This window comes from Phalaenopsis equestris, unplaced genomic scaffold (genome assembly GCF_001263595.1).
Source record: "Phalaenopsis equestris unplaced genomic scaffold, ASM126359v1 Scaffold000522, whole genome shotgun sequence".
NCBI lineage: Eukaryota > Viridiplantae > Streptophyta > Magnoliopsida > Asparagales > Orchidaceae > Phalaenopsis > Phalaenopsis equestris.
The window spans coordinates 1513192-1532630 of NW_018164962.1; the positions used below are offsets into that span (position 1 = coordinate 1513192).

General features: G+C 35.6%; 2 protein-coding genes across 4 annotated transcripts in view; one reads left to right on the forward strand and one right to left on the reverse strand.

The window, feature by feature from the left end:
* Positions 1-10803, forward strand: part of LOC110028727 (ruBisCO large subunit-binding protein subunit alpha) — a 40139-nt gene extending 29336 nt beyond the window's left edge. For all 3 annotated transcript variants that reach the window (XM_020730693.1, XM_020730694.1, XM_020730695.1), the window contains 2 exons: positions 7172-7372; positions 10455-10803. In XM_020730693.1, the coding sequence (XP_020586352.1) occupies positions 7172-7372; positions 10455-10742 (489 nt within the window). In that variant the 3' untranslated portion in view covers positions 10743-10803. The remainder of the gene's footprint in view (positions 1-7171; positions 7373-10454) is intronic.
* Positions 10804-13970: 3167 nt separating this feature from the next.
* LOC110028724 lies at positions 13971-18843 on the reverse strand. The gene is made up of 7 exons (XM_020730691.1): positions 18789-18843; positions 17764-17873; positions 16614-16750; positions 16381-16539; positions 14591-14671; positions 14421-14480; positions 13971-14342 (listed from the first exon to the last, which is right to left on the reverse strand). Exons 2-7 carry the CDS (start codon positions 17864-17866, stop codon positions 14214-14216), a joined length of 669 nt encoding a protein of 222 aa, XP_020586350.1. The 5' UTR covers positions 17867-17873; positions 18789-18843; the 3' UTR covers positions 13971-14213.
* Positions 18844-19439: the final 596 nt, after the last annotated feature.

Here is a 19439-nt window from a genome sequence, read left to right on the forward strand (position 1 = left end):
TTGCAAAACCTCAAAAATTCCCCTCAAATGCTGCAAGTGCTTCTCTGAACTGTTGTAGAGAAGGATGTTGTTGTCGAAATAAACAACCTTAAACTTTCCAATGTAAACTCGAAACACCTGATTCGTCAGCCTCATGAATGTGCTAGGTGCATTGATCAACTCAAATGGCTTGAAAACCACTCGTTTAACCTGTCTCGGGTCTTGAAGGTAGACTTCCATTCATCCCCTGACCTCATTCTGATTTGATGGTAGTCGTTGCACAGATCAATCTTTGAAAAGACTATGGCTCCATGTAATTAATCTATTAGGTCATTGAAATGAGCTATAAGGAATTGGTATTTGATGGTGATCTTGTTGATAGCTCGACTATCGATACACATCTTGCACGATCCATTCTTCTTGGGTACCATCAACATGAGAACAATGCACAAGCAAGCACTTTCTTTCTCACCAATCCTCTAGTAATGAGATTTTGCACCTGCTGATGTAAGTCGTACTCCGCTGGCCTCAACCTGTATGCAAGCTTATTTAGCAACACTGACCTTGGGCTAAGATCTAAGGCATGTGAGATATCCCTCAACATCAGCAAACCATCTGGTAGGTTGTCGGCCATCACTTTTTGAAACTCAACTAATAACAACTGGACCATCTTCGGTGGATTTGTCTTTTCGGTCTTCTCTAAGACTATTAAGGCTAGTGCCATTGGGGCTTCTCGAACCGACTACAGAAAAGTTGTGCGTGGGGCCTCAGATTTATCCTCGACAGGTGTAGCTTCTCTTCCAAAATCCTTGATGGGTAAGAGAATGATGTGTTTCCCCTCCTTGAACGCTCAAGTGTTCTTGAACCCATCGTGCTGCGTCCTGCGATTGAACTGTTATGGTCCATCCAACAGGATATGACAGGTATATAGATACCACATCACACCACACTTGGTCCTATAGTTGGTATCCAAAGAAAAACTCTACTTACACTGCTGATCCACTCATATCTCATTTCCTTTCTTCAACTACGTCCAAGAATAGGGTTGGGAGTATTCCTGAGTAGTCAGATCCAACTTTTTCACCATGAAAGCGGAGACCAATTTCTTACAGTTTTCTTTAACAATGACGAGGTTGCAAATTTTTTCTCTCACCACACAACTAATGCAGCAGATACTATGTCTTAATTATGAGCGACCCCTCTGTGGTTTCGTTCGCAGAACTTTTTTTATAGCTAGCATTTCTCCTTCATCTTCTTAGAGCTAGTATTTCTCACCCTAATCCTTGATTGTTTCTTCATAGCTCACTTCCTCCATCACACTCTGCTCGTTGAAGAACACCGCTCAGCTCGTCGTACGGCTGGAGGCGATGTAGCCATATTCGTGGCATTGAAAGTATTTTTGAATTGGAATTGTACCGGGCATGCTGCTGCTTTTCCCCACTTTGATTTTTCTTGTCAGTACCGTGTCCAATCCTTCTCTCTCCTCCCGATGTGCTACTGTTGGGACCTCCCGCTATAGGGGGATGTCTGAATATAGTTAGGTACCTCCGCTGTCTCTACCGTCTCACCACCTTTAGTGCTAAGGTTTGCATGCCCCTCGGTATCCGATAGATTAGTAGTTGAACCATGTTACTGATGGCGAGTTTCAGACCTCCCAAATAACTGAGTATAAAGTGCTCATCTGTCTCTTTCAGTTCGTGTTTCAACTTATGCTGCATAAATCTGCCTCGTATTCCGCCACTGATAGCTCTTTCTACTGTAGGTAGTGAAGTTTCATGTAAATATCGAGGCAGTAGCGCAATGGTAGGTACTATTGATGCATCGCCTTCTTCATCTTCTCCCAAGAAGTGGTTTTATCCCGTCCTTCATTTTTTCTTTCCCTCTTTATGTTCTCCCACCACAAAGTAGGCATTTCTCGTCAGCTTGATGACAGAGAGCTTCACTCTTCTATTATCGAGCACATCTCTGTATTCAAAGATCCACTCAACAGTCTGCATCCACTCGAGAAAATCATCTTTATTCATCCCCCCCTGAAGTCTGACAGGTCTACTTTAACTCACAGATCCATGTGCCCTCCAGTAGGCACTTCCTCTCATGGCCTCATCTGATACTGAATTACGAAACACTCAGGTCGATTCTTCTCTTTATTAAAGTCATTCATACGAAAAAGATTCAACTGTTCTTCTGACTCTCCTCCACAGATCTCACTATTACGGTCAACGGTGACCTCACCCATGGCTCTTTCCTCAATAGCCTCGAGCCGTTGTAGCACTTGACGGAGTATTCGTTGTATGCCACCCATGGTAAAGTCCTGATCAAGTTCCATCAATTGTCTTTTGGACGACATGTTTAGGGATGAATAAGTGGAAGGTGTGTAGGGTTGGGAAAGAATTTTTTTAAAAATTTTTATTTTTTTTGTGGGTGTTGGTGGGAGGGGGGGGGGGGGGATCTGTTTGGGTATGGAGGATTCTAGAAACCCTACGATAAGATTAGGTTAGGTTAGCTCTGATACTAAATGATACTAGAGTTAAACCTAAACAATAATATAAAAATCATATATTATTATTGAAAGCAAATAGATGTTACAATTGAAGACACTTAAAGCTAAGAAATGACAAAGACTCAACTCTAGCTCAACTAGGGCTTAGGTCGAAAGCGGTGGTGTTGCGGGTTAAGTAGAAATATTATCTAAAGCAGTTTGGGTGGTGGAAGACAACGAGGCTTGAGGCGGCGAAGGCAGTAGGAAGGCTGCGGTAGTAAGTGTGAGGTGGCTGGAAGGGGCGGCAACAAGTTGGAGGTGGTTGGAAGAGGGCAACAGTGGGTTGGACATGGTCCAAAGGGGGCGACAACAGGTAGGAAGAGGCGGCAACAAGTTGGAGGTGGCTGGAAGAGGGCGATAGTAGGTTGGACATGGCTGGAAGAGGGCGACAACAGGTAGGACAACAAGTAGGCAGGTGGCTAGAAGGGTCGGCAACAAGCAGGAGGTGGTAGGAAGGGGGCGAGAACAAGTAGGTAGGTGGCTGAAAGGGCTTTCAGCGAGATGGAGGTGGCTGAAAGCAATGGCCGACTTGAGGAAAACATTGAAGAGGTTGTTTTTCAGGTGGTGGCAACAACTATGATGATGATGACAGTGGGGAAGGCGCGGTGGGAAGCAGAGTACGATAGATAAACATCACCTCAGAATGAGTTGCAATTTGAGCACCTTCTCGCCCATGGATACAGTTCTAAGAGGGAAAAAGTAGACGCCGATAGCGTTCTCGACAGAAAACCCAGAAAAAATGAAAACCTAAGTCAAAGCAAACACATATATGTTAAAATAATGCTTAATTGGTATTATATCTTACATCGTTAAGGGCTAATATTATGTTTTACTTCTTTCTTACTCATAATATTCTTCTATCTTTAATATATGAAATTTACATTCTCTTAATATCCTAAAATTATTAACTTACCTTTATTATCTTGAAGTCTAATTTAACCCTACATTTAGAGAAATCCTAATAGAAATAAACTTGAATAAATAAATAGTAAATAGTTATTTTTTACTTAATTTACATTTTAGTTTTGCTTTTTACTTATTGCAAAATTAACAATCTCAGTTCCCTCAAGTCTTTTTATTTTTCAACCATTTATTTCTGACGTTAATGTAATAAAGACTGAAATTAATTCTTTACGAAATATTAAATTTAAAATCATCTTATTTATCTTATATTATTTCAACCTGTCCCATTTCATTATTGTTCGACGTGCTCGATGCCTAACAAGCCATGCACAGCTACTTCGACTTGTTCATCCAGTGCCATTCGGCCTTGTGCCATCTCCCTCTACACCTCACGATTCATATCTCTCGCTGTGCTCTAACAATGTTGTACTTGTTCTTGTTTGTCACCTAAAGACGTCTTCGGCTCCTGCATAAGACCTTGTCCCTCTTTCATGGCGTTTATCGGTCCAATCTAATGTGAGTTACTCTTCTTGTCTTCATCTCTGCTTTCCCTTGCTGATCTTGCTCACAGACGAGAGATCATTTCTTGCTTGCATGCTTCACTCTTTATGTTTCTACATCGGCCAGCTTCATCTCGTTTGTCTTCTTGTCATTTTCTCGATTTCTCATGGAGCCTCTTTCACCTCACTCAAGCATTTATGTTCAAAATTTCCCTTCTGTCTTCTAATTGACATAGGTTTCATTGAACTGCCATGTCAGTTAAATTTTTTTCTTTCCTCCTATATTTTTTTTCATCTTTTTTCATTTTGCACTAGGAGGCACAACAAGATATCAAAGGTAATAGAATACTGTTGAAATATCTAATTTAAATTACAAGATTTATTGCATTTCCTGTTAAGACTTATAATAAGAAATAATTTATTCCTAGAAAAAGTATGAGGAATAAATTCTTTTCTTAATTTAAGGAGATATTTTCTTTTCATATATTAGGAATTACTTGTTTTCCTATTATCTCCTAATAATTAATATCAATTAATTATTGGGGATATCAAGTGATATATCTTTTTTTTATTATTATTTTTCTTATTATAGGATTCTTGTAAGGGTTATTTATAACCCCGTTCATATCAATGAAATTAAGCGATTCCAAAGTATTTCACCTTATTCTGCATTATTCTGAAATTTCAACATGGTATCAGAAATTAATTTCGTACTCTAACCAACGACCCTCCTTTGAAAATTGTCGGACTCCTTTCCTGCCATCCTCTGTGCAGGAAGAGAGGGACCTCCCGATTTCCTTCAAGGACCGTCGAGGCACCTTCCTACTGTGGGACCTATCCCTTGATGGCTTTCTTGCCACTGTAACTCCCTCATGTAGTCCTTTCTGTCGGTGAAATTCCCTCCTGCAGCCTTTCCTGCCGCCAGAAATTCTTGCAGACATATTTGCTACTGACTGGACCTTCGGACTTACTCCTGCAGTTGGTTCTCTCCCCTGTACCCTTTCCCGCCTTTGAACCTTCCTCATGCAGCTTTTCTCGCCGTCGGATCTACCTCAACAAATTTTTCCTTGCAGATTTTGGCCAGCTCTTCCTAAGGAAAACACTGCTCTTTCCTGCAGCATTATTGCAGCCTTCTCTGAGCACTACAGTTTTCCTGAGCACTGTTGTTGGCCCTCTGCAGCTTTCTTGCAACCTCCATGCAGTCTTCTTGCAGCTTTCCTGCAGTCTTCTTGCAGCTTTCCTGCAACCTCTCTGTAGACTTCTTGCAACTTTCATGCAATTATCAGTCAACCGGTGATTTACAAATTCATCAATGTCTCGAAATTGAGCTTAGCCCTCGTCCAGGCCACTCTCAGGCTTCGATACTCTTAAGCTTCGACATTCTCGGCTTCAGAGCTCTCAGCTTTGGCGCTCTCAGACTTCGACACTTACGATTTGAGGATTGTTGAAGTTTTTTTTTGCAAATTGATGCTACCTGTCCAGTCAGCATACCGCGACTGATGTTTTCAACTTTAAGTTGAATATGATTTTCAACTATGTTCAACTTGAGGGGGAGTGTTGAAATATTTAATTTAAATTACACGATTTATTGCGTTTCCTGTTAAAACTTATAATAGGAAATAATTTATTCATAGAAAAAATTATGAGTAATAAATTCTTTCCTTAATATAAAGAGATATTTTCTTTTCATATATTAGAAATTACTTATTTTTCTATTTTATATTATTTTATATTATTTCCTAATAATTAATATGAATTAATTTTTAGAGATATCAAGTGATATATCTTTTTTTTTTATTATTTTTACTATTATAGAATTCTTGTAAGGATTATTTATAACCCCGTTCATATCAATGAAATTAAGTGATTCTAAAGTATTTCACCTTATTCCGCATTATTCTGAAATTTCAACATATATGAATACTGAAATAACTTTATTGCTTAATTGATAGACATGAGATGTGGTGATATCTCCTTTTGGCTTCGTTCTTTGATGTGTTTGCATCATCAAATTCAATCTGGATGACTCCATTGATAGGTTTCAATCCATCTTTTTACCAAATGGTTCATTCAAGTCTTTGGAATCAACTATTCTGAGACATTTGCCCTCGTTGACTTGTTTAATTCTATTTGAATCCTCTCATCTATCTTTACTAACGAAAATTGTATTTTTACTTTAAATAGATGCTAGCAATGTATTCTTAATGACAACCACACTAAAGCCGTGTGCATGGACCCACCGCCAGTTTCTCTAAGGAGGTTAAAATATACGTGAAAGCTTTATCTGATAGTGCTTATGTTGGGGGCCATTAAAGTCAGGAAATCCGCATCTGAATATTTTATCTTTTGGCAATTTTTTTGCATGGAATAACATGAAATAAATTATAGTAGTAAGATTAAGCATTGACAAATAATATACAGTCGTTGCACTCCCCACATGTGAAATGATGGTGGTTAAGAACATTTCTAGGGAAATTGGTTTTTCAATTTCTCAAACTATGCTTTTAAATTATGGCAACCATGTTGCTATTTATATTGCTAGTTTTATTGTTTTTCATAAAAATCCAAATATATTGAGGTTGTTTGACAGTTTACTTGAGAAACACTATTCAAGTTTCCAGCTCTTAACAACTAATAAATGTTTTTACCAATGCTTTGAGTCCACATTAAGTTTTGGAACAATGTAGCAAGCAAGAGCTAATTGTTATACATGCTCTAGCTTCAGAGGAGATGTTCAAAAGTACTTTTTTGAAAAATTATTGTAAGAAAGTTATAATTATTCTATATGTGATTTTATCCTCTTAATTGAGGATTCCTTCTGCTTTGTTGCACTCCAGTTATATTCATCCTATTTACCTGCATTTGTGCATCTTTCTCTATCTATATAAATTAGGGTCATTTACATACACACAACACAATTCTTATGTATTTACATATCTATCGCCTAAACATTCATATTTACATGCATACCACTCAAATCCTTATAGTCACATAAAAAAATGTCACTATCACCATCTTTTTAAAAATGAAATATATATATATATTTTCATGACAGGTTCATGACACCAAAGTATTATGAGTGTAAATAAGAATTGTGTGATTGTGTGATATGCATGTAAATATCAAACTTTGGGTGTTAGATATGTAAATACATAAGAATTGTCTATAAATTAAGTGGATTAGTACATGTTTTTGCCATGCTTTTAAGTTCATTGCCGTCAATTCTGAAGAAATGCAGCTGTTTTGTTAGGTAGGAGCAGCCACCGAGGCAGAACTTCAGGACAGAAAACTCAGAATTGAGGACGCTAAGGGCGCTACTTTTGCTGCCATTGATGAAGGTATAACACCTGGGGGTGGAGCAACATATGTGCAGTTATCAAAGCACATTTCCAACATCATTGACCTTATTCAGGATCCAGATGAAAAGATTGGAGCTACTATAGTTGGAAAAGTATGGCATTACTTTTAACATCATGTTCGTTATGTTTTCTACGGGTATAAATGAATTGAGTCGAGCTTGAGTCATTCTTGACTAAGCTCGAGCTCGAGCTCAGGCTTAATTCTATGAGTTCTAGCCAATTCACGAGCCCGCTTGTTTATTATGAAAGAGAGAAAATAATATTAATTCATACTATTATAAAAAATGACAGATAGAATATGTATTTAGGAGATATTTAATAAGAAATTATGGCTCCGAAAATTCACGACCTCTCCCTCGGACAACTCTCTCCAATTTATTTTTTATTTTTTTTGATAGAGAGAGAGAGAAAGAGCGCTTTGGAGGGTCAAATTTTCAGAAGATAGATTAGATTGTATATAAGATATTACCTATAGATTTCGCCCTCATTTTGCGAGGACTTTTTGATATAGGGTTCGAGGTTTCCTATAGGCGCAAAAACCCCAATGGTTAATTACTTCTCCCAATAATGGAAGAACACTTTTTGATTGAGGCTAGTCATTATGAATTGATCATTTGACATATAATAACAACAGACTTGGGATTTTAAATTGTAAAATTCATCATTCGAAGCTTAAAGTTGATGGCAGGAGAATGAAGACGAAATATGATCAAGATCCCATGGTTCCGTCATCCCGGACCGTCGTGATCCCTGATTTACTTAGTCAGAGGAGTTAGTTGGCCCAACCTGATAGAAGGATTCTTGTTAGCAACTATGGGTTGCACCGTCCAATATATCATTGTAGATCTGGGGTGGATGTTCGTCTAACGGGACAAATTTACGTCGACATTATCTAACAGAAGGTTTTATGTCAATCAATTGTTCACTTATAATTCACAACTCAAATGGTAGAAAGCCGTTGGGGAACATATGCATTGTGACCGTGACCGTAATATAAAGACGCTATTTGACAAAAACCACCAAATCAGAGGGCTCTGGTCGTAACCGCTACTTTGTGGTGTCATTTGACGACAAAATCATATTGACAGAGGACTCGAGCCACTTATTTATTGACATACAATTACTTTGATTGTGAATATATTGATAAATTTGATTTTGTGAACAGGGAAAAACAGATTTAAACATAGGGAGGATTTGGGAATTACATGAGATGACAAGGACGAGCACAGAGTGGTGGTGAAGCATGCAGGATATAAGGATTGGGGGTTACCTTCCTTTCGTCTTATTCAAAATCTTTTTCTCCTTTTCACGCCGCTTGTCTCGTCATATCCTTCTTTACACTCCGATCGTGACTACTTCCCCACTGGTCGCAGCTAAAGGGAGGCGGGTTGGTCTGCTCTAAAAATTTGAGCAGGAACGGAGAAAAAGATGGGAGCTTTGATGTTCTGTATGCCGCGATTCCGTCATGCCTTCCCAAGTATAGAAGAAGAGGGACGGGGAAGGCATCGTGCTGCTTGCTCTCCAAGGGTTTGAGAGGCTCTCTTGTTTGAGAACATTGGAGAAAGACCAGATTTTTCCTGCAATCTTTCTGTCTGTCCTTTGGAGCAGTTACCAATAGATTTTAATAAGAACTAGACTAAAAATTAAGGTGGGAATAGTTATTTGTGAGCCTGAGAGTTATAAATTTAAACTTAATAACAATTTATTTTAATTTGCTTTAATTAACAACAGTTATAATTTTAATTGTTTTTCTGACATCAACAGAAATCATCTGACATAAAACATAAAATATTAAATTTTATTTATTATTAGTAATTTAAAGATAAAGTTTTGATTTTTAATATAATTTGAGTATACTTTATATTAATTCTTTTGAAACGAGTATGCTCACAAGCTAATGATTCGATTCTTGGCTAACGTGAGCTTGACTTCTTAGCTCGTTGAGTTCGGTTCATGAGCCACTCGTCGAGCAGACTCACGAGTCGGCTTGGCTTAGTTATACCCCTAATGCTATCTAATTTTCTCTCTTTGCATTGATGTGCCCTCTCATATTATCAATAGGACTTGAAGCTCAACAAAAAATAGACCTTGAATTAAAAATGGCCTTATCCACTAGGAAAGGTTAATGTATGCACTCTTACCTAGGGCTGTCAAAATGGCTCGTTGTTCGCGAACAGCTTGTGTTTGGCTCGTAAAGAAGCTCGTGTTCGGCTCGTTAATTTCGTTTGATAAGTTAATTAATTTCGTTCGATAAGTTAACAAGCCGAACATGAACTAAGATGTGTTCATTTCTTGTTCAGCTCGTTTTGGCTCGAAATACTACTCATCAAGTTTATATATATATATATAAAGTAGTATTTTAAAAAATCCTAATTGACTACAAGGCTACAAAGATTTATAATCAATTAAAATATTGATTAAGAAAATAGAATAAAAATTATTAAATTAGATTCAAATGAAGTTTTAATATAAATAATAATTTTTAAATCTTGCTCAAACCCTTATTGTCTTATGACTACATGATTAGAGTAGTTAAAAGGACTCTTTGTTTGTAAACAGCTCGTGTTTGGCTCGTTAAGCAAACGTGCCGAACACGAACGCACATTTTGAGCTCGAAATATAAACGAGCCGAACACGAGCTTACCCTTTATTTTTTGGAGCTTGATTCTACAACTCAAAGTACATTGGAGGCAATTTTACCATTTTTCATGCCCCATTTTTAAAAGAAAAAATGAATAACATCAAAAAATGGTCTGTAATGAGAAAAGTATCAAGGTAATCTTTTGATTTTTTTTTTTGCAAGGGATCATTTTAGTTCTAGAGTTTATTTTTATCATGTGTTGAAATAGTTCTCATAGAGGACTATTTCAGTCTCAATTTAAATTCCCAGGGGACTAATTTCGACACTTTTATAAACGTTACGATTAAATTGCCCCATTTTAGTCCAAAAATTTATAAAGTTACCAATTTAGTCATCAAACACTTTTAATGTGTTGAAATAGTTCCCGCAGAAGCCATTTCGGTCTCAATTTGAAGAGTTTATGGACTAATTTGACACTTCTATCTGTAATAATAAAATGCTTTTTTTATTATGTTATATTTAAAATGTTTTTTAGGAATATCTACATCAGAGCATTTCGGCTAATCATTAAAATTTGTGTGTGAAACATTCAGGCACTTCTGGTTCCGGCATCATTGATCGCGAACAATGCAGGAGTCGACGGTTCTGTCGTGGTAGAGAAGCTTCTTTCCAGTGATTGGAGAATAGGCTACAATGCCATGACCGACAACTTTGAAGATTTCATTGATTCTGGTGTTACAGATCCCTCAAGAGTTTCGAGATGTGCCCTTCAAAATGCAGCCTCCATTGCTGGAATTCTTCTCACAACCCAAGCTGTAGTGGTTGAGAAAATTAAGAAGCCTAAACCTGCTGTTCCTCTTGTTCCTGGTATCTCACCTTAACTTTCAAGAAGATATACATTCTTATGTATTTACATATCTAACACCTAAACTTCTTTTTTTACACGCATGAAATGTTGTATTTCATTTTTTAAGAGTTAAAATGGTGGCATTTTTGATGTGATATGGAAGATTTGGGTGGAATAAATTTGAAAAAAGTAAACTTTAAGTGTTATATATGTAAATATTTTGGAATTGAGTGGTATATATGTAAATGCCCCTAACTTTTATGCAATAGATATCTGAATTTGAAACACGGGAGAATTTATCAATATAATGCCTTCAAAAAGAAAGATTAGAAGAAAATTTCACTTGAATATATTGGGGCTAATAGCCATAGCTAAAGCTCGAATTCGTCTCTTAAAAATGGCTGAATTGGTCGTCCATAGAGACAATTTCAGTCAATATTAGAAGTGTGAGGACTAATTTGACATTTTACTCTTTTTTATTATTTACTAATATACCCTGTAAAAGTTTTCTCCTGTAACTTATTTTCTGTCTGAGTGAAGTAAGGCCAGATATCATCATGCAATGTACAGTAAATTAAGAACAATGTAATATTGAGTGATGCTAAATTGCTGAAGTATTATTCGGAAGATTTACATAAATACCACTCATTTCCTATATATTTGCATATCTAACACCTATACTTTAATTTTTGCATGCATGCCTCCTGACCCCTGCATGCTTGCCAAGGTGTGTTCTATTTTTTAAAAGTTAAAATGATGATATTTTTTATGTGATACGAAAGATTTGGGTATGAATATAAAAAGTAAATTTTACGTGTTATATTAATACATAAGAATTGGGAGGCATGTATGTAAATGCCCCATAACTTTATTGTTATTCATAATCGAATTGACTTGACAAGCTCTCAATCCGGGTCATGTTAAGCTTAAACTTGAGCTCGTTCAATAAAAGAGTTTGAATCTAAGCTTGAACTTAAGCTCTTGACTAATAATTAATTTAATTTTTAAGTACACACCACCTAAACTTTAAATTTCACATTTATGCCACACCTTATGCATGAAAAGTTATATTTCATGTTTTAAAAGTCAAAAAGTGATATTTTTTATGTGATATGAGAAATTTTGGCGGTATAAATGTAAAAAAAGTAAAGTTTAGGTGTTGGATTTGTAAATACGTAGGAGTAAAGTGGTATGTAAGTAAATGCCCTAATTTTTATGTTGTAATCATAGTTCATTCTGTGATTAACGAAAAAATATTACATCAGTACTTCGCACGTAGCCAATGAAATCACACAACGGCACCCTGCGCGACAGAGAAAAAAAAAAGGCGCAGTAACACGGGGAATATTCCCCCGCATGTTATTCATGTGTTATAGTGTCATGGGAATATTCCTGGTGTTATAATAACACAATAACACATGAATAACACAATAACATATGAATAACACGGGGGAGAATATTCCCCCGTGTTATTGCGCCGTTTTTCTCTTTCGGGAATATTTCCCGTGTTATTCATGTGTTATTGTGTGTTATTCATGTGTTATTGTATCCTGAGAATATTCTTGGTGTTACAATAATTCATCAATAACACATGTATAACACACAATAACACATGAATAAAACGCAATAACACATGAACAACACAGGGGGGAATATTTCCCGTGTTACTGCGCCGTTTTTTTTCCCTGTAACGCGAGTTGAGTTGTCATGACGTGATTTCATTGGTTACTCAAGTGCGTAATACTGATGTAATATTTTTTCGAGCAGGTCTCATGAAAATATAAATAAACTTTATTGAATGGAGCATAAAAGTAAAATTCAGAACAGGACAAGATATTCTCTAGCAATATATGAATGTGAGATGCAGTCCACATAAATCTCGTTTGTTTAAAATCTGATTTGCATGGGTAGCCCAAATCTTCACATTCCATTGAAATTACACATTACAAATCTATCTTCTTATGTAATTTTTTTTCTGTAAATTAATTTTTAAATCTATTTCTATATTCTTTTATTTTTTATTTTAATGAATAAATAATTTTTTTTTTAAAAAAAATACTCGAAAAAAAATTTTAGATGTGTTAGAATTTTTAAAAATGATTATAACCATCAAATATAACTTATTTCAAACTAAAATATAAATAAAATAAAATAAAATAAATGCAAAATAAAAGTACTCCCATGCTTAAACTTCCATAAGACGGTGACTGTACGTAGAGTAAGCAACCCCTCTCTTAAAAGTTATATGGAAGTGGGGCCCATTTAAAAAAAATTAAAAATTTTAAAAAAATGATTTTTATTATGTGGAGTAAAATGATTGGGGGTCGTAGGTACGGATTCCGTATTGAATAAATGCTCGAATTCTATCATTCGTTGTGCCTAATGTCATGGTTGAGTTCACACCGTTGTCCGCATGTGCGGATGCCCTCACCAAATATTTTTTTTTCGTTGGAGTCAGCGTTGCCACCCTTCGATTGTACTACTTAAACATTCATCAGCCATCATAAAATTATTTGTGCTAAAATCGGATGTAATGTCAAAAGCTTTAAAGAGGCATAAATTATATATTTTAGTGAAAATACGGTTAAATAGATATAAATATATAGAAAATTAAAGATTTAGAGAGGGCAATCTAAGTGGTGGAATCAATGGGTGGTTGGGCTAAAGCATAAAAATTGAAATGATCCAAACCAAATCATGTTAAAGTAATCTTTATACTGCTTCATGATTCTCCCTTCATAAGTGTTAGGTATGACCATAAATGATACAGATGCTGGAGCGGAGCGGAGCCCACGAGCGGGGTGGAGCGGAAGGATCTATCTAATCGGGGAGTTTCATTATGTGGGTTGGGAGTGTAGGGGCAACACCCCGCTGTTTGATAAAGAGGTAATTTAAGTAATTGCATATTGTACTATAGGGTAATATGTATGTTCTGTTTGTAACCTTAGAAGAGTCTCTGAGATCCCTGAGATTCTGAATCTTGTATTTTCTGTACTCTTTTCTGAATATTGAAAAGGGGGTCGTCACTCTGCTCCCGAGGATGTAGGCTTCTTTGCCGAACCTCGTAAATCTCTGTGAAATCTCTGTGTGTTCTTTGTGTTCTTCTGGATTTGTGTCGATTCTTATTTTTCTTCGCCCTAATTTCTCAACAATAAGATAACTGCAAATGTTTAAACTAATCTATAAAATATATAACCCGAAAGAATCAAATGGATACCAAGAATTAAAGTAGCAAATTATGGTAGATTGTAACAATAACAGCTGCAAAATCACACATCATTTCTTCTCAGACACTCCACATGAACACACAGCTGAGAGATCAGCCCAAACATCTATTTTTACAGGAGCTGATCACTGGATAAGAATATAATCAACAAAGGTATTTTTGGCAATACTTGATTTATGAGGCTCATTTTTACTTACTCTTTATTCAAAACTTCTATGATTCATAAGCCTCTCTGGCTTTCTATCCGCTTATTGAAAAGAAGAAATCCAAAGAGCAGTTTCAGTCCATTATATCCACCAACGCAAAAGCTTCATCACACATTCCCATCATAACGCACAGGTCATTGGATTTCAACCTTTCCAGTTTATTCAACACTGTAGAAGCATACTTGTAGACTGTTTGCTTGCACTGCAGAAAAAAATTAAAAGCCAAATTTGTTAGATGTTAAGGCTTTATATGCGAATTGTTAAGATGTGATGAACTTACTTGCTGCTCATTATCCTCTGCTTCTTCACAGTAGTCTATGAGGGCCTCAATTATCTTTGTCTAAGAAAATTAAAGAATGTTACAAGATGAAGTATGCAATTAAGTGTTTGTTTGGATAGATAAAAGATAAATATTTGGAATGATATAATAAGCTAGAAGTTATGACTTACCTTCATCTTGGGCTGTTTCATCTTCATGAGTAGATCTTTCACAGCTCTTCGGCATGCTATACAGTCTGTTTCATCTTTCAGCTGGAAAGAAACATCCACTCTGGAAGTTAGACATGTATGATGTTTTTGTTTGTGTGTTTCAAATTTCTCAGTAAATTATTTTTTTGGTTTTGCCTTTATTTCAATCTGGCTTTATGAATGTTTGTTCTTTATGATTTATGACTTGGGGGTGCATGAGGTGTTAAATCTATTAAGCAAAAATCTTCTCACTTAATTTTTAACTGTCACATTAGTGCTATCATTTTTCTAAATTCTTTCCTGAATTTTATCTAACCATTTGATGGTTGTATTCTCTGGCCTTATAAAATTTCTAAATCATCTTTTTTATATATTCATTTCTGATCTAATCTATCAATTAAAATTTTCATTTATTTTAACATATCTTTCTTGGATTAGAACTGTTACAATGACTCACAATTACTAGACTAAAGCAAAGGGCAAACTTGTAATTCTATCAAAGCTATTAAGGAATTATGGAAGCTTCCAATTGGTGACTGGGTCAACTTGTAGAAGACTCATTTGTTATAAATAGTGAGGGAGACTTGTAGAGAGGTGACAAAGTGAAAGCAAATTAATTGGTTAGAGAAAGAAGAGGAGAGACTTCAAGAATTGAGGAGGAGGATCTTGGAGATCTTGTATCGAGGTGATTCGAGAGAGAGATTATGACAAGATGCGAGCTCATTGATCTTGGAGATCTTGTATCGAGGTGATTCGAGAGAGAGATCATGGCAAGATGAGAGATCAAGGTGATTTGAGAGAGAGATCATGACAAGATGAGAGTTCATTGATCTTGGAAATCTTGTGTCGCGGAGATTCGAGAGAGAAATTATGGCAATATAAGAGCTCATTCCTCATTATAAAAGCTTTGTAATTTCTATTTATTGCATTAGTGGATTTGATAGTAGATTTCCCTCCGTGGATGTAGGTCCTATGGATCAAACCACGTAATTCTTGGACTTTCTTATTCTTGTTTGCGTATTATCTTTGTTGCAGTTTATCGTTTATTTTCCCTGTTTTCTTGCCTGCTGCAACTTTACTCTCCTTCGGCTGTCAAGGAGGTGTTCGACATTTATTTTTTCTTCCTATTCGGCAATCCATTTCTTGGTTTTCTTCAGGAGTTCGGTAGTCAAGCTCTTGATTTCTTGAGGTGCCAAGCGGTCCTATTTTTTCTTCAACAAGAACATTGTTACATGCAAAAAAAACATACATCAGAACATAGCTGTTAGGTATGACTCATGTACCAGATAAGGGACATATGTTGGAGCGGAACAGAGCGAGCCAGCGGAGTGGAAATATCTGTCCAATCGGGGGGAGTTTCATTATGTGGGTTGGGGTGCGGGGCAACGCCTCAACAGTACAATGCAGGGGTAATTTTGTAATTACAGATACGCCATGGTTATATATATATATATATATGAAATCTAAAGAAGTTGCCGCTCTGATTCCTAGGACGTAGGAAAATTGTCGAACCTCATTAAATCACTATGTTTTCTTCTTGATTTCTATGATTCTTGTGCTTTCTTTGCCTTAATTCCTCAACAATAGCTTATTAGCATTTTTTTCTAAAGAGTGTGGGAACAAAAATTGATACTCTTATAAACTTTAGGATTAAAATAACCCCATGCAAAGTGCAAAGTGATTATTTCACACTTCTCTTGTTAAAATTATATTCAGCAATACAGACAACAAGGTTTGCAGAGCCGAGTTTTCTATTTTTCCAGTTATCTCACCTCCATAGATGCATTATTCTCCACAATAATTTCGATTTCATCCTGCAACCTCTGCTGCTCAACACATAAACCTGTGATGTTACAAAGGCTTTTTTCATGTAAGAATCCTAGCAATGATTGTTCGGTATGACGAATCTGAATCTTCGATTGCTCCAAACACTGCCACACAACCAAATATTGTTTTTACAACGAGGAAGATGACTGATAGAGCTTACTGAAGACAAAACTCTCACCTGTGTTTCAAGCTTCTCAGGCAGAACATGACACACTTCACTTGAAAGCACATCAAATTCCTTAAACAGTTTCATGTCTTTTAATGCTCTTTCAGCTTTCCTTGAAGCCTCCAAACATGAATTGCATTTCGCATCTCCTGTCAATTTCATGATGTTCATGCAAAGAATGTACATAATTAGTTGAAGAGGTTTGAGGAATTTTGTGTAAATATTTTTGGGTTGAGGAATTATTTATAAGGCCAATTTTCATATTTTCTGTCTTTAATTCTTATATGATAGCAACATGCTTTTAGGGGCGGCCGGGATCTGTTTTGATACTTGTTTTTATTTTTATTTTAAAACAAGTTTTTTTGTATATTTTTTTATTTTTTATTTTAAAAAATAAATTGATTTGTTTTGAAAAACACTAAAAGTTGGTTTGACTCTTTTGAAAAATAACTAAACATATTTTTAAATCAAATATAAAAAGGGGCATTCACATATATGTCACACAATCCTTCGTGTATCTTGCACGAAAACTTCTACCATATTTACAGGCATAGGACTCAATTCTTTCGTATCACATCAAAAATAGTTTTAATTATCACTTTTTAATTGTCAAATCTACCTTCTCATGCATAGTTAAACGGCTGCGTGTAAATATGTAAATTTAGGTGTGAGATGCATAAATCCATACATAGAAATTTTCCAAACAAAAAAAAAAAAAAAATAGAAGTGACCCTAAAAGGCTCCTTAGGTTTTGAATGGTGCTGCTTCTAAAGCTTGTATTGTGAATGATTTGACTGGAACTGCTTATTGGTTCAATACATTTTCTTAATACATTTACATACATACACGACGTATAAATTTACATACCAAACACATTTGTTATATTTCTTACATTTATATCTCCTATCTTTCATATCACATCAAAAATATCATCATTTTATTTTTTTTACAAAGTGAAATACACTCTGCTATGCATAGAGAAAATGATATGCATGTAAAAATTGAATTTTGTTTTTGGACATGTAAATACATAGGAATAGAGTTGTCTGTCTGTAAACATCCCTTCTTTTTATTTATTTATTTATTTGAGTGTAAAATTGATGAGCTTGTGGCAGTATGGAGCTGAAATTGAAGCAGAAAAAGAAAAGAAAAGTATTGTTACCTTCAGGCATGAGCAGCATAGACTCTGCGCTATAATGCCTTGCATCAGCAAAGATTAATGAGATAAGAAGAGTGACAATTGATGAAGCCATTTTTAGATCCATCCTTACCCTGAAAGAAATCAAATATGATTCAGACTCAGATAAGCCTGAAACCAGGTATGCTGCACTTATTATTCATTCCTTTTTTTTTTTTTGTTTAATTCTTGTTTCATAGTTTCAGCTTCTTTTCAACATAAATATGAGAAATTCAATATAAATTAAAGTATGTTTGGGGCAGCTACAACTTATTAAGAAGCAGTTGTTAAGCTGTTAAAGAATAATCTAATGTTACAAAGACTATTATTATTATTATTATTATTATTTTGAAAAAGTCAGATCGTGACTAGAAACCTGCCACAACATCTAGTAAGGACATGTGAGAAAAAGGCTGATTTCAACTGCAGTTTTTTGAAAAAACTGTCAAAATACAGTTTAACCAAACGGGCAAAACTGTGGTGTAGTGCCGCACCGCCACCGCACCATCCCTCCAAACGGACTCTATATTATCATTTTGTCTTAGTGGTTGGGAGCTTTGTTTGCAACCAAAAGTCTGGAAACCAAGGCTTACAGTTTATGTATTCATGCGCGAGTAAAAGGAAGGGGAGCATTTACATATTTATACGTCTAGCACCTAAACTTTCTCTTTTATATTTATACCACTCAAACCTTTCAAATCACACGAAAAGTATCATTATTTTAACTTAAAAAAAAAAGGTGGAATACAACCTTTGGTGCATAGGTAAGACGGCATATATGTAAAATTGAAATTTAGGCGTTATATATATAAATAGATAAGAATTGAGGGATATGGATGTAAATCTTCCTTAAAAAAGGCTAAATTACTTTTGTGGGAGTTCTGAGGTGTGAATGATTGATTAGTGGGGTTTTAAAAATGATGAATTTAACATAAAAGATTAAATAGGGAAATGAGAGACAAAAACCTTAGAATCCACAAACTGTAACATGAAAAGAGAGACAATATTACCAGAAGAGACTTTGGGTTATTAATATAAATCACCAAAAGCTGGAGTGGAGTTGCGGTAGGGAAGAGGAAGTGTTGGGGAAGAAGAATATTAATAAGCCTGTTTGCTTGCATCGTGATTCCTTCTCCTACTTCTACTGAAATTTTTATTTTCATTTTCATTTTTTTCATGTGCCAAGATGAGCACACTCAATAATGCTGCAGAATACTAGAAGAATCAAAAATTACTTTTTGTTAAAAAAAATAGAAAAAAATATTACATCAGGACTCCCCGCACGTAACTCAGGACGTGCGGAGTCCAATAAAATTATGTCGTAGAGGTGAACGGCCTGGTAACACATGGAATATTTCCCTCGTGTTATTCCGTGTTATTCAGGTGTTATTGTATGTTATTCAGGTGTTATTGTGTTCTGGGAATATTCCTGGTGTTATAATAACACAATAACACTTGAATAACACGAGAGGAGTATTCCTTTATGTTATCGGGCCGATCACCCTAACTCTACGTGCGGAGTCATGTAATATTTTTTCTAAAAAAATTGGAAGATTTACATACATATCACTAATTTGCAGCGCATTTACATATCTGACGACTATATATATATATATATATATTTTTGATGTGATGAAAATTTTGAGTGGTATAAATGTAAA